Genomic DNA, 12,328 nt, shown 5'->3' with positions numbered 1-12,328 from the left:
TAAACCAAGCCTTCTAAACATGGAGTCAAGATCCTCATCTCTTCTCTCTTCCTGGGACCCCTGTGAACACCACCACAAGATCACCCAAGAGATCAGTGAAGATCCCTGCCCTGATCTCCCTTCCCTCCCCAAAACCTCATGGGAAGGGAAGAGCCAGCCCCAGCTGGGGACAGCAGCAAATCCAGAGTGCAGGTGGGATTCCCCAGCCTGAGATCCATGCATGGGGTGCTGGTGGCACTGAGCCCACTCAGTTCCCCTTTACCTGGCTCCAAAAGCCACTGGAAGCTGCCAAAACAGTCTCTCCTTGGGTTTGGGGGGAACTGGGAGCACCAGCAGCTGCACCAGAGCCCAGTGACACTCGTGGTGCAGAACCCTGCAGTGAAGGACTTGGATGTGAAACAAACCTAAGTTCACTTTTAATTCTTCCCCAAGAAAAACCCACAAACCCTAATGAAGCGAATTAAGGGCTATTTAAAGGGGCTACAGCTCCTTTAAAAAAGAATACAATCTCTACAAGTGGATAAGTACTGATTTCCCAATTACATTGTGGACTCTCAAGCAGCCATCAACAAAGAGTGAGTTAAAGGTCTGCACTACAAAAATATAAGAACTTTATTACTCCCTCCCCATTAACAGGCTAACCTATATTTAAATAGGAGAATTAATGCTAGAATGAGTAACCAGGGTCCTCCCTCTACGACACAAGCTTGCATCTGTACATTATTAATCAATCACCAATGTACAACAAATCAAACTAGCAGAGTATTAAATATCTTGTTAACTCATCTTGGTGGATGGTCTTTCACCCCAGTTTTGAGGTGCTGATGCCAGCTGAATGCTGTGGCCACTGTCTCTGGTGGCAGGAGGGTGGGAACACCAGGCTGAAAGGTGAGGAAAGGAATTTCATCACTGTTAGTGGTGTGTATGTGCAGAGTTATTACACAGATCAGCTCAGGAATGATGGGATTGACAGAGCACTTGGATAGCAGGAGAAGGACTCATTTCCTGCCAGGATGACTGCAGATTCCTCTCCCAAGACAAATACTGGAGCGTTGTGCCATCATTTATAACAACAACCTGGTGCAGGCTGCAGGCACTGTTGTGTCAGGGGGACACAGTGACCCAGAGTAACTCTGGAGAAGAATCTCCTGGCCCAGCCACTGACCACAACTAACAGCAATTCCTGACCATGTTTTGGGAAAATGCAGCAGAAAAAAAGGACCAGGTGCAGACACACCGAGCCTGGAGGCTCTGGAAAATAAAAAAATTTACTGCGCATCTGTTGTTATATCTTCAGTGACTTAACAGCCCAGAGTTATTTGAGGGGGAACACTCCTGGGAGAGGAGCTGCAAGACACTGATTAGCATCTCCTTGTGATTAAAGACAGAGGCTGCAGCACCAGGAACGTGGTCCCAGCAGGACAACATTAAAAAAAGAAGCTGTAGTAAGTTCCCAGTGAAAGGCTTTGCCTTGTGCCCTGAGACTTGGCGAGGTCTGGGGGCTGTGGAGGACAGGGGATGCTGAGAGAGATGAATTCAAGGACAGAGCTTCGAACTGGTGTCAGTTGCATCATTCAGTTTGGTTTACAGATAAATCTCCCGGGGGTCCAGCCTTTTCTGGACTGCTCCCCACAATCCTGGCTTGGCAGGGCGCTGCTGGATCCGTCAGCTGGAGGTAGATCTGACAAACCGGTGGTTGAAGGCAGTTTTTGGGTCTGGGAGGGCTGGCACAGCCATCCTGCGAGGTGAGAGCCAGGTCTGTGGCTGGGGGACAGCTTCAAAGCTGTGGAGGTCCCGCTGCTCAGATTTGCCTCCATCTCTGCTTTTCATCTCGGCCTTGTGCCACCGCTCTGCTCCCGCTGCTCCGCGCTTTCCTCCTGCTGGAACGACTTGTTCAAAGCACGCCTGACACCTTCAGGGAAGGCAGGGAGTCTTTCCAGGAATGTCTCTCTCTCCTCCCATTGTCATTTCCAGGCTGCCTGGAGATGATAAAACTGTCCCTGGCTATGTCTGTGCTCATTGCTTGGCCTTTTCCATGTGCTGTCTGCACCCCAGACTGGGGGAGGCTTTTCTCAGGGGTTCCCAGAGCCTGGGCAGAGCTGGCCCATCCCTCAGGAGCAGGATTTCCTATGAATCAGCAGGCTGGACTATGATTTCACTGCCTGTGGGAGCAGTTCTGCTACAGCCCAGCCCCTGGTAACAGCACTGTGTGAAAAACGCCAATCACTTGTTTTTAAAATTTTAAAAGTTTAATAGTAATAAAATGGTTATAAAAATAGTAATACAATTAGAGTAATAATAATTTGGACAATTTGAATTAGGACAATATGAGACAACAGAGACCAAGAGTTACGGATTCCGGGTATCTTTTTCTGGGCTGCACGAGCCTGAAAAAGGACCCACATTAACAAAGGATTAAGCCTTAAAAACAACAGCCTGTTGCATATTCATATACTTCATACATGATGCATCAATTCCATTCAAACATAGGATTCTGTCTGGTCATCATCAACATCTTTCTCTGAATCCTAACAGTGCCTTTGAGGCAGGAAGAAGTTCGTTTCTTCTGATAAGAGGGCAATAAATTCTTTTTCTCTGAAAGATTCAGGTGTCCCGTGGCTGCTATCTCGCTGTGAGCCCTTTCTTTAAAAAAGTATCCTACACAGCATTGTTTCTATTTTAACATTTTTTATAACCTAAAACTGTATTTAACACACTACTTAAGAGAATTAATACAGCATTACTTTCAGAGTTAATACAGCATTACTTTCTAACACAACACATATAATATTCATTTTAATATTTGCGAAAAGCCAATCATAAAATACATGCATTTTTCACAACCGTGAGCTGCAGAAGGAATTTCTGTAGGAGTCTGAGCTGTCCATACCTTCTGGCAGCACAAATATTGCTCCTCCAGCTCTCCAGTGGGCTCACTGAGCTGGATTTATTTTCTCAGGTGCTGCCAGGAGTCCTCAGTGATGTCCTGTCACAGTGGTCACAGGGGTCTTTGGATGATGGAAGAGATGAGAATTTGATTCCATATTTCAGAAGGCTTGATTTATTATTTTATTATATATATCACATTAAAACTACACTAAAAGAATAGAAGGAAAAGTTTCTCATCAGTAGGCTAGCTAAGAATAGAACAGAATTAATCAACAAAGGTCTGTGGCTCGGACTGAGAGCGCCAACTCTGCCGTGATTGGCCATTAATTCCAAACATCCACACGAGACCAATCACAGATCCACCTGTTGGATTCCACAGCAGCAGATAATCAATGTTTACATTTTGTTTCGGAGGCCTCTCAGCTTCTCAGAAGGAAAAAATCTTAAGGAAAGATTTTGAATGAAAAGATGTCTGCGACAATGTCCCTGCAGAAGCTCGGACTGAGCCCCTTGTCCCTCTCCCTCTTTTCGCAGATCTCAAGGGTGTGGTGTCTGCCAAGAACGACATCCGCGTGGAGATCGTGCACAAGGAGCCGGCCTCGGGCAGGGAGGCAGAGGAGCACCCCACCATCAAGCAGCTGATGGTAAGGAATTCCTTCCCTCCCCCAGTGATTGCTCCAGGCGATGTTTGATGGTAACAAACCCAGACACGTGTCGTTCAGCCCCCTAATAACCACTCAAGGCAAAGATGCTCTTCCAAAAAATGCTGTTCTCGAGATCCACGATCTCTTGCGGTGAAAACTCCTTGAGTGAAACTTGGCTAACGAGGAGGGAGAACTGCTGGGGTTTATTGCAGCGGCCCATCTGCCCGCCAGGCTAATTGCAAAGCAAATTTGCCACCTCATGATAAGACCCGGATCTTCAGACTGGGCTTATCCCCGAGCGATGCAGGCCATTCCGGGTAACTCAGTCCCTCTGAGAGACAGAGTGCCCAAATACCCAGTCAGCTCTTAGCTCTTAGCTGGCCACTCTTAGCAAGCTTAGTGATTTCAGCTCTTTAATGATTGTCAGCTCTCTTAGGATTTCAGCTTTTTGCTTGCTTGTAGGGTGCCTTTGGCTGGGGCAGCAGTAGACGAGAGAGAGGAGAAAGAGAGGTCCTGGTGTTCCACAGCGATGGTTTATTGAGGGATCTGTGAAGGGTTCCAGAGATGGCCCTTCTTCTCCCGAATGGGCTAAAACAGCACCTTTTTATAGGATATAGGGGGATCCAAACTTGTCCAATAGTAAAGGTTAGGGAAAAGTGACCTATGGGGTTACAGAGATAAGCTATGGGTCGAGACAGAAGACAGGAGCTTATTTTGCTCTTGCAAACTCCATGGAGTCTGCTACAGCCTCACACCTGGAAATCTGCAGAGGGCAGGGCAAGCACAAGGTGATAACGAGCTCATCACCCAGCAATGCTGCGCCCAGAGGCTCTGCGGGCAGGGCTGTGGGGCCAGCCTGCCCCTGGGTCTGTAACACCGGGGAGCTGTCACCCTCCTAAGGCCACCACCTTCACCTGAGGGGACCGATGGACACGGGCAGGACAAGAGGAGGATGGCTGAGATGTGGGAAACCCATCTTGTGCATGCTCACCACTCTCTGTGCTGTGGTCACTGTTCTCTGTGGCTCAGCCCCAGTCTGCCTTGGCTTTCACTTGCTGGTGACAAATACAAGCTGAAAAATGGCAAAGAATCCTGAAAAAAAAATACATATAAAAGAGCAGATGGGGAAGGGGGAAGGGATTGAAGAAGCCAGTGGCTGCTTTCTAGGCTGCTGGGTGGGTTTTTTTCCTCCTCTAAATCTCAATTTTTTTGGGCAGTACTTGTATGTCCTGCCTGCAAAAGCTGTTCTGTGAATGCCTGGTGGGAAGGCAAGGCTGATCATCGTAGAGTGGGTGGAATTGCTTGCTGAAATTGTCAGGATTGCCAGAGTGTTTAGACAGCCAGGGAGCCTCCAAACAATGAGGCAGGAGGAGGAGGAGATCTGGCAACTTATCCCAGCACCACTGAGGTTCCTATACAAGACCCTTCGTTCCCATTAGGGCTTTGCCCTGAGAAATCTGCAGGTCCATGGTGGGATTTGCAAGGCTGGAAGGACAGAGGAGGCTGGGGTTGGGTTGGGTTTGGAACAATCTGCTGGGATGAAGGGAAATGAGAAGTTTTCTCTCCATGGGAGCCTGTACATCATCTGTGTGATCAGCAGTGCCAAACCCAGGTCTGGCTCCCACAGGGGCATCTGGGATCATCCCAAATCCCACTCCAGACCATAACTGGAGACACACACGAAGCCTCTGCAGAAGAGAACATTTACACTCTGAGTGAACAAGAAAGAGGATGGTGGTGGGAGCTCAAGCACAGCATCTTGGAAGCCATCCTGGGGGTTTTCTTAGGTTATTTGCAGGAGCCAGGGGGTGATTTCACATCAGCTTGTGCCTTGTTGAGGCTGGGAGCAGAGCTGTGCTGGGCACATTGCAATGAGGATTCAGGCAGGGTGGAAATGGTGCAGAAAAAAATGACAATATTTGTTTGAGAGCTGGGAAAAAAATGCCTTGCAGGGAGAGGTTGTGGAGCTCTTCTGGTTAATCAGCCAGACTGGTGAGAGGTGGTTTGGTCACGGCACAATGGAACTGTGTAAGTGTGAGCAGGGTTCACACCTAAAGCTGAGCACTTTCAGATGTGACACAACAGAGACTCACAGCCTGGCTGGACTGGAGGAGGGCAATTCTTCCCCTTTGCTGGCCAAATCCAGCATTTTTCCTGAAAATACAGCAGTTGGAAATGACATCATTGGATCAGCAGCATTCAGGAGCTGCAAGAGATGGTCCATGATCTCTGACCCTGGTGCTGGCAGGGTTTGGGACAGCTGGGACATCCTACCTGCAGGGAGAAGGCATCAAACCCCCTCCCCTGCCTGGATCAGAGCCTCCCCACCCTCATCTGCCCTCAGCAAGCACGTTCCCAGGAAATACTCCCCAATTCCTTCTCTCCACAGAGTCTGCAGAGACTGACCCTCCCCTCTGTCCTTCATCCCCATCCTTGCTGTGTCCAACAGCTGCTGTGGGCATCCTCCTCCGGCCTTGGATGCCAAACAGTTCCTGATAAAACATCCCAACTTTGTCAATGAAATGAAGGATCAAGTTAAAAACTTCCCCTTGCTGATGGGGAGCAATGAGACCTCTTCAGCAGGAGGAGAAGGGCAGTGCCCAGCACCTCCCTCCTCTCACCCCGCGATTTTCCAGCTCTCCCTCCTCCCATTATTACAGCATTATTCCCTCTGCTTCCCCATTTGCCTTCTGCGAGCGTTCTGTGGGATCTCCATCCCTCGAGATGATCTCGCCCTCAGGGTGTTCACTACACCCCTCAGTTCAGTATCAGCTGTGAGTGTCAGTGCCACACCCGGGCTCGGGATCATTAACGGGGATGTTAACGAGAAGCAGCCACGCTGGCAAACAGCTCCTCGCTGCTCTCCATCCCAACCCCATCCCAGCCCCTGACTCCAGCACAGCCTGAGCTGCTCCTGCTGCATTTCAGGCTCCTCAGCGCCGCGTTTGTGCCTTTGTGCTCGGTCCCCCGTGTCCCGCGGGGTGCCAGCGGGACTCTCCGGCCCCACAAACGCTGTTTTGTCGTTCTCCAGCCATCCATGACCTCGGCAGCTCACCGTGCTTTTCACAAGTAATTATTCATGCATCTATAAACTCATTAACACCTTAGGATCCGCGTCACGCTGGCTGATTTGCATATGTTCACATTGCCTCGGCGGCGTTCCCACCCCTGCTCCGAGAGCTGTTCTGCCAGGCGGTGCCTGCGGGCAGGGAAAAGGCTGCCAGCTCCAGTGGCTGCAGGCAAAGGATCCTGGTAAGGGGTTTGATCCTGGAAAATAAACCGCAACAAAAGCATTCTCCCTCCTGCGGGACGCATTGCATGGGCACAGCAGCTGTGAGGAGGAAGATGATGAGTATGGTCGGCCCTGGCGTGGCACAGCCTCCTCCTCCCTTAGCACGGATGGGTTTATTCCCGGCTGATCGGAGCCCGTGGCTCCCCACCTGTGAAATGCGGCTGATAATCCCAAAGGAGCCATCCCCACTGCCATGAGCAGTGAGAGAAGATCCCAAAATGTCAGGGAGGCAAGGGAATCACAGAGATCCCCATCTCTGGATCATTCATGCCCCACTGTGGCCAGGCAGATCCAGGCATCACCTGTGGTTCATATTTGGAATGGAACAGTCACAATAATCAATCCAGTGATAAGTTTATCTTTTCCTGTCTCCTTTAACCCATCCCTCTGCTCCAAGGGCCGTTCACAGCCTTCACAGGTGATCAGCACCAGACACCTTTTCCAGGCAAGTGGAAGAGGAAAAAGCAAAGGAGCAGAATTTCCATTCTGGGTGATTTTCCTTCCTACCTGCAGCCCAGAGGACACAGCATCCCTTTCTCTGCCTTCCCCCGTGCCCACCCCGGGAAGCACGGGCAGCCCTGAGCAGTCAGAGCGGGTCTGAACTGCAGAGAGCAGCATCTCCACAACACCCAGCCTCGCCCAGGAGGCTGGGGAGCATCCCTCCCTCACAGCCGGCGCCTTCCAGTGACACCAGCCCATCCCAAAGCAGGATTTTGGGAGAGGTGGGACAAGGCGGGCAGCCTCTCCTGTGGTGGGCACCAACATCACTGGGCGGCCGAGGCCAGAGCCGGAGTTTGAAGGTGATAAAGCTTCATCCAGCTGGGAATTCCCAGAGGGGTTCTTTATTCATGGGCTTGTTCCCTCCCTGGGAGCAGAGGAAGTCGCTGTTTGAGAATCGCCATGCACATCCCTCACTCACCCTGGAAACGTCTGGCCCTGGCCCGCACAAGTGCTGCCGGGTGGCATCCAATTACCAAATCAGCCGGAAATATTGTAATTAAACCTAGAGCGAGGCGGGGGGAGGCACTTCCAGCCCGCCGGGTCTGGAGGATACTCAGGAAAACCTGAAGCAGCATTTTAAAAAACATATTGTGTCCACTAATGGAAGCCAAGAATTTAATATCCTGTGGGATTCTCCGTCTCAGAGGCTTCGTTTGGTGGCGTGAAACGCGGGAGAGCTCCGCACTTGCAGAGCCCACTGCTCCCAGCACTGGGGGAGCCTCGAAGGAGCTTTGCTGGGCAGGAAGGCGCTCCCTGGTGTTATAAATTATCCAATCGAAAGCCAAAATTTAGCAATGATTTACTAAATTGTCAGCAAAACAGAATTTCGATCGGCAAAAACCACCACAGCCAAGGGCAGCGTCGAGCCCGGGATCGGCGCTGGGTGAACAGAGATCTGACCCCCAGTGTCAGGGTGAACAGAAATCTGACCCCCAGTGTCAGAGTCTCCCCTGTTCACAAATGCTGCTTTGCCCAGCGAGTTCTTATACAGTTTATTCTGCCTGAGGCAGAAATGACCGAATGTTCTTTGTGTCCCTTCACATGCAGAACCGGGGCTATTCATGTGCAGAGTTAGACAAAAGTCCAATCCAGGTGTCTAGATGATGTCAGAGAACTCTGGAGATGTTGGTATTCACATATAACAGGCTGGCCCGGTGAACACCGTGGTAGATACAATCTTCGAGGTGAGAATTGAGTGGTCCTGGTATCCCGGAGCAGTCGGGGATGATCACCCAGGAAGTTTCCATTCTTACGTTAAAAAAACTGATATTGTCTTAAGTCATCCGGGAACTGGATGAATAAGAAGAAGACACTGCTCCTGGTTGGGGTGGTCAAAAGACACAGTTTGGACCTCACGATATTTTATACATTAATAGCATGAATTATCTCTATCATATACTACACTGGGCAGGGGGAGCCAGCACTGCCAGTTGAAGTTATCTTTCACAGTCAATGGGGACCTAAGGTCATGAAGGAACAGTGGCCCTGTCACTGATTACAGGAATCCTTTGAAGAGTCCAAAATCCCCAGCCATGAGCTGGAGTGGAGAGCATTTTGAATAAAAGTTAACACTGTGGGGTTTAGGAGACTTCTTGGGTCAAATGGCATGCCCATCTGAAGGTCAGGAGATCTCCCCTGAAAATTAATCCCATAGGCTGCAAACACAAAATGTTACCACTCACTGCCAGCCAGGAGCTCCCTGTTGCTGTGAGCACTGATCCACGGAAACTGCACTCACAATTATTTCATCTATTCATGCAAGGGCTCAGTTTTTCCCCCAAGTGCAGTTATTGTCAGCTGCATTTTGCCTTGCTGGGTGTGTATTTGCTAGAACATGCTACATACTGTCAGCCTGTCCTGCTCTGAGCCTCTCTTTATGCTTCCCTCCATGAACTCTGCCAACAGGAGATCTTCAGGCTTGAAAATTGTGGTTTGAAATCTTCCCTGAATCTGTTTATCTCTGTACTTTGGGGTACAGAGGGCGTGCTTCAGGACCTGGAGGGGGTCCCTGCCTTCTGCAGCAGGGGAAACTGAGGCAGCGACAGTCAGGGGTGCAGTTTGTCACATCCCTGCTGACCCAGGAGCACCAGAGGGTTCCGACACGGGCAGGGCTTTGTGGTGCCCACTGTTCTGGGGCAGGGAGGGCTGCTGGTGCCTGGCAGTGCCAGGCAGGGTGAGGTCCTGGCAGGGGAATGGTGGCACTCACAGCCGGGTGTAACCCCAGCCATTGTCATGGCCAGACCCAGAGCATATTGGTGCTGTCACCTGGCTGGAGAAAGGATGGACCTGGAAAAAAGCCCAGGAATGACACTGGGGCATCCCATGCCAGGGCTCTCACACATCTCTGGTCTCTTTTTCCATCTATTTCCCTCTCCCTCTTCATAATCTGTATTAATATTGGTGATGGAGTGAACTTGAGCATATTGGTGCTGTCACCTGGCTGAAGAAAGGATGGATCTGGAAAAACGACCAGGAATGACGCTGGGGCATCCCATGCCAGGGCTCTCAGACATCTCTGGTCTCTTTTTCCATCTGTTTTCCTCTCCCCCTTCATAATCCCCATTAATATAGGTGATGGAGTGAACTTGAGTTAAGGTCGGTCCCTTCCTGGTGTTGACTCAGTGATGACAAAGAGGAAATCACACTAACGAGGATCCCACCGCCCACTAATTAACGGTGTAAAACTTCATTAAAGATGTTAATGACCGGCTGTAATGGGGGAGATGGAGGTTCGGTGATGTGGTGGCTCTTTGTGGACCTCATGTGGAGACTCCCTGCAGTCCCCAAATCCACGGGGTGCAGTCAAATTCAGAGGGGACAGGGAACAGGCAGAGTCCCCACGGAGCATCCCAGTACCTGGATCATTCCTACCATCACTTCAATAAAATAAATGGCTTAAATAAAATGCCTTCAAACACCCCATCAAACCCGACATCATTAATTCCAGGGAGGTTTGGTCACAGTGGGATTGTTCCTTTGGTTCCCACCTCCCTTCTGCCCTCTCCATCTCTGGATCTGGCCCTGTGTTATCCACGCCAACACAAAAAAAAACCCAAAAAAACCTAAATCCAAGGAGAAGTGGTTTTATTTCCTTTTCATTCCAACCTGTTAAACCCTTCCGATAGGGTTAACATCCCCAGTCTGCCTTTGCAGAGATGCTTTAGAGGATCGAGGGGGTCGCCGGGGTTGGCAGAGCAAAAAAAACCCTCCACGTCCCATTTTAGCTGCATTCGTTTAATCCTCGGCGACACGTGTATTTATCCTGGTAAATCAATGGCTGATACAGGCTTTCTTTTCCCTAGGAAAACCCAGGTACTTTAATTTATTGCCTTTAACAGCCACATCAAAGGCTTTCGGGAGATGAACAGCAAGTGCCGCGGGGTGAATTTCCACAGCCACTTACCATCTTAAAGAGGAGCGAATTTGGGCAATAAAAGGGGATTTTGGGGCTGATGTGGGGCTGTGATCCCAGAGAAGCCGGGCTGGAGGCGTCGGGTGGATACGGGAGAAGCTAAAAAAAGGCAACTGAGGAATCGGTTGATAATTATCCCGCTTCCTGCACAGCCCCGCGTGCTGAAGGAAGGGTAATTAAAGCTGTGGTGTAATTAATGTGCACCTTGCCCCTCCTCTCCGCCTCCCCCCGATCACAGCCAGCCTTCAAAGGAAAACTAATGAGGCGGCCAAGTTCAGCTGAGGAGGAAAGGATGAAAAGAAGGGAAAAAAAACCACCAAAAAACCCAGACGATTTTGGGGGTGTTGCTTTGGGCAGGCGGGTGCAGCCCCAGCCCTCATCTCGGTAAATAATTCGTTTTCTGCATCAGCCTGCCTTTTTCTGTCCTAAACATGGAAAAAACAATCTGTAACCCAGGGAATTGTGTGGCTTTTGGGCGTCTGCCCTCGGACACCACTGGGGCACCCCTGGGCACGTCCTTGAAGCCGGCCGGTGACAATTTCCCAGTGCCCAGGGGCTGGTGATGGATGTGGGGCTGCCCCATGGCCTGGGGGTGATGGGGAGCGGGCGGTCTGGATGCTGACCCTGCCTCCTTTCCCAGATGGACCGCGGCGAGTTCCAGCAGGACTCGGTGCTGAAGCAGCTCGAGGTGCTCAAGGAGGAGGAGAAGGAGTTCCAAAACCTGAAGGTGGGTTGGATCCTGCGGCCTGCCTGTGTCCCCAGTGAGAGGTGGGCTCAGAGCCCCCCGTCACTGCTGGCAGAGGGTGCACCCGGGGTGCTGGGGACCCTCCCCGTGCCCAGCACCGGGCAGAGCCTCACCCAGCACTGCTGCTGCCACGCTGCCTGTCCTTGTCCCCGGTGGTGGCCTGTCCCAGAGGGCTGTCCCTGTGCAGGGAGAGAGGCTCTGGCATGCTGGCACTGCTTTGTGGCCCCAGCAGCTTTTAGGGCTAACACGAAGGTGTGGTGCCAGGACAGCGGCATGCAAGAGCACTTGTGTCCCCAACTGAAGGGGGCTGAGCAGATTGGAATTTACTGGTGGCACAAGAGGATGTTGCTGGATGGTTTGGTGGTTGAGGTGTCCTCCAAAGGGAGGCTATGAAAATGGGGAAGGGTCTGGAGGGTTCACACAAGGAGTCACTGAGGTGACTTGGCTTGTTCAGCCTAGAGGAGACCAAGGGGAGACTCATCAGGGTCTGCAGCCTCTTCCTGAGGGACAGCTCTAACCTCTGCTCTCTGTGACAGCAACAGGACCTGAAGGAACAGCTGGAGCTGTACCAGGGGAGGGTTAAGTTGGATATCAGGAAGGTTCTTCCCCCAGAAGTTGCTGGGCACTGCCCAGGCTCCCCAGGGAATGGGCACAGCCCTGAGGCTGCCAGAGCTCCAGGAGGCACAGAGAGTGGGTGGGATTACTGGGGGTCTTGTGCAGAGCCAGGAGTTAGGCTGGATGATCCTGGTGGGTCTCTTCCAGCTCAGCATATTCCATGGCTCTGATAAATCTCGCATGTCCCGGGTGCATGGGCAGGGTGGGCACCCCAAATGCCCAGGGGGGTA

General features: G+C 51.1%; 1 protein-coding gene across 3 annotated transcripts in view; it reads left to right on the top strand.

The window, feature by feature from the left end:
- The window catches only part of KIRREL3 (kirre like nephrin family adhesion molecule 3), a 413,421-nt gene that overhangs the window by 400,150 nt on the left and 943 nt on the right, over positions 1 to 12,328 (top strand). For all 3 annotated transcript variants that reach the window (XM_005494941.4, XM_005494940.4, XM_005494942.4), the window contains 2 exons: positions 3,424 to 3,533; positions 11,379 to 11,465. In XM_005494941.4, the coding sequence (XP_005494998.2) occupies positions 3,424 to 3,533; positions 11,379 to 11,465 (197 nt within the window). The remainder of the gene's footprint in view (positions 1 to 3,423; positions 3,534 to 11,378; positions 11,466 to 12,328) is intronic.

Source organism: Zonotrichia albicollis, chromosome 27 (assembly GCF_047830755.1).
Source record: "Zonotrichia albicollis isolate bZonAlb1 chromosome 27, bZonAlb1.hap1, whole genome shotgun sequence".
Lineage (NCBI taxonomy): Eukaryota > Metazoa > Chordata > Aves > Passeriformes > Passerellidae > Zonotrichia > Zonotrichia albicollis.
The sequence above is the reverse complement of the archived record's forward strand: the minus strand, read 5'-3'. Positions and strand labels throughout refer to the sequence as shown.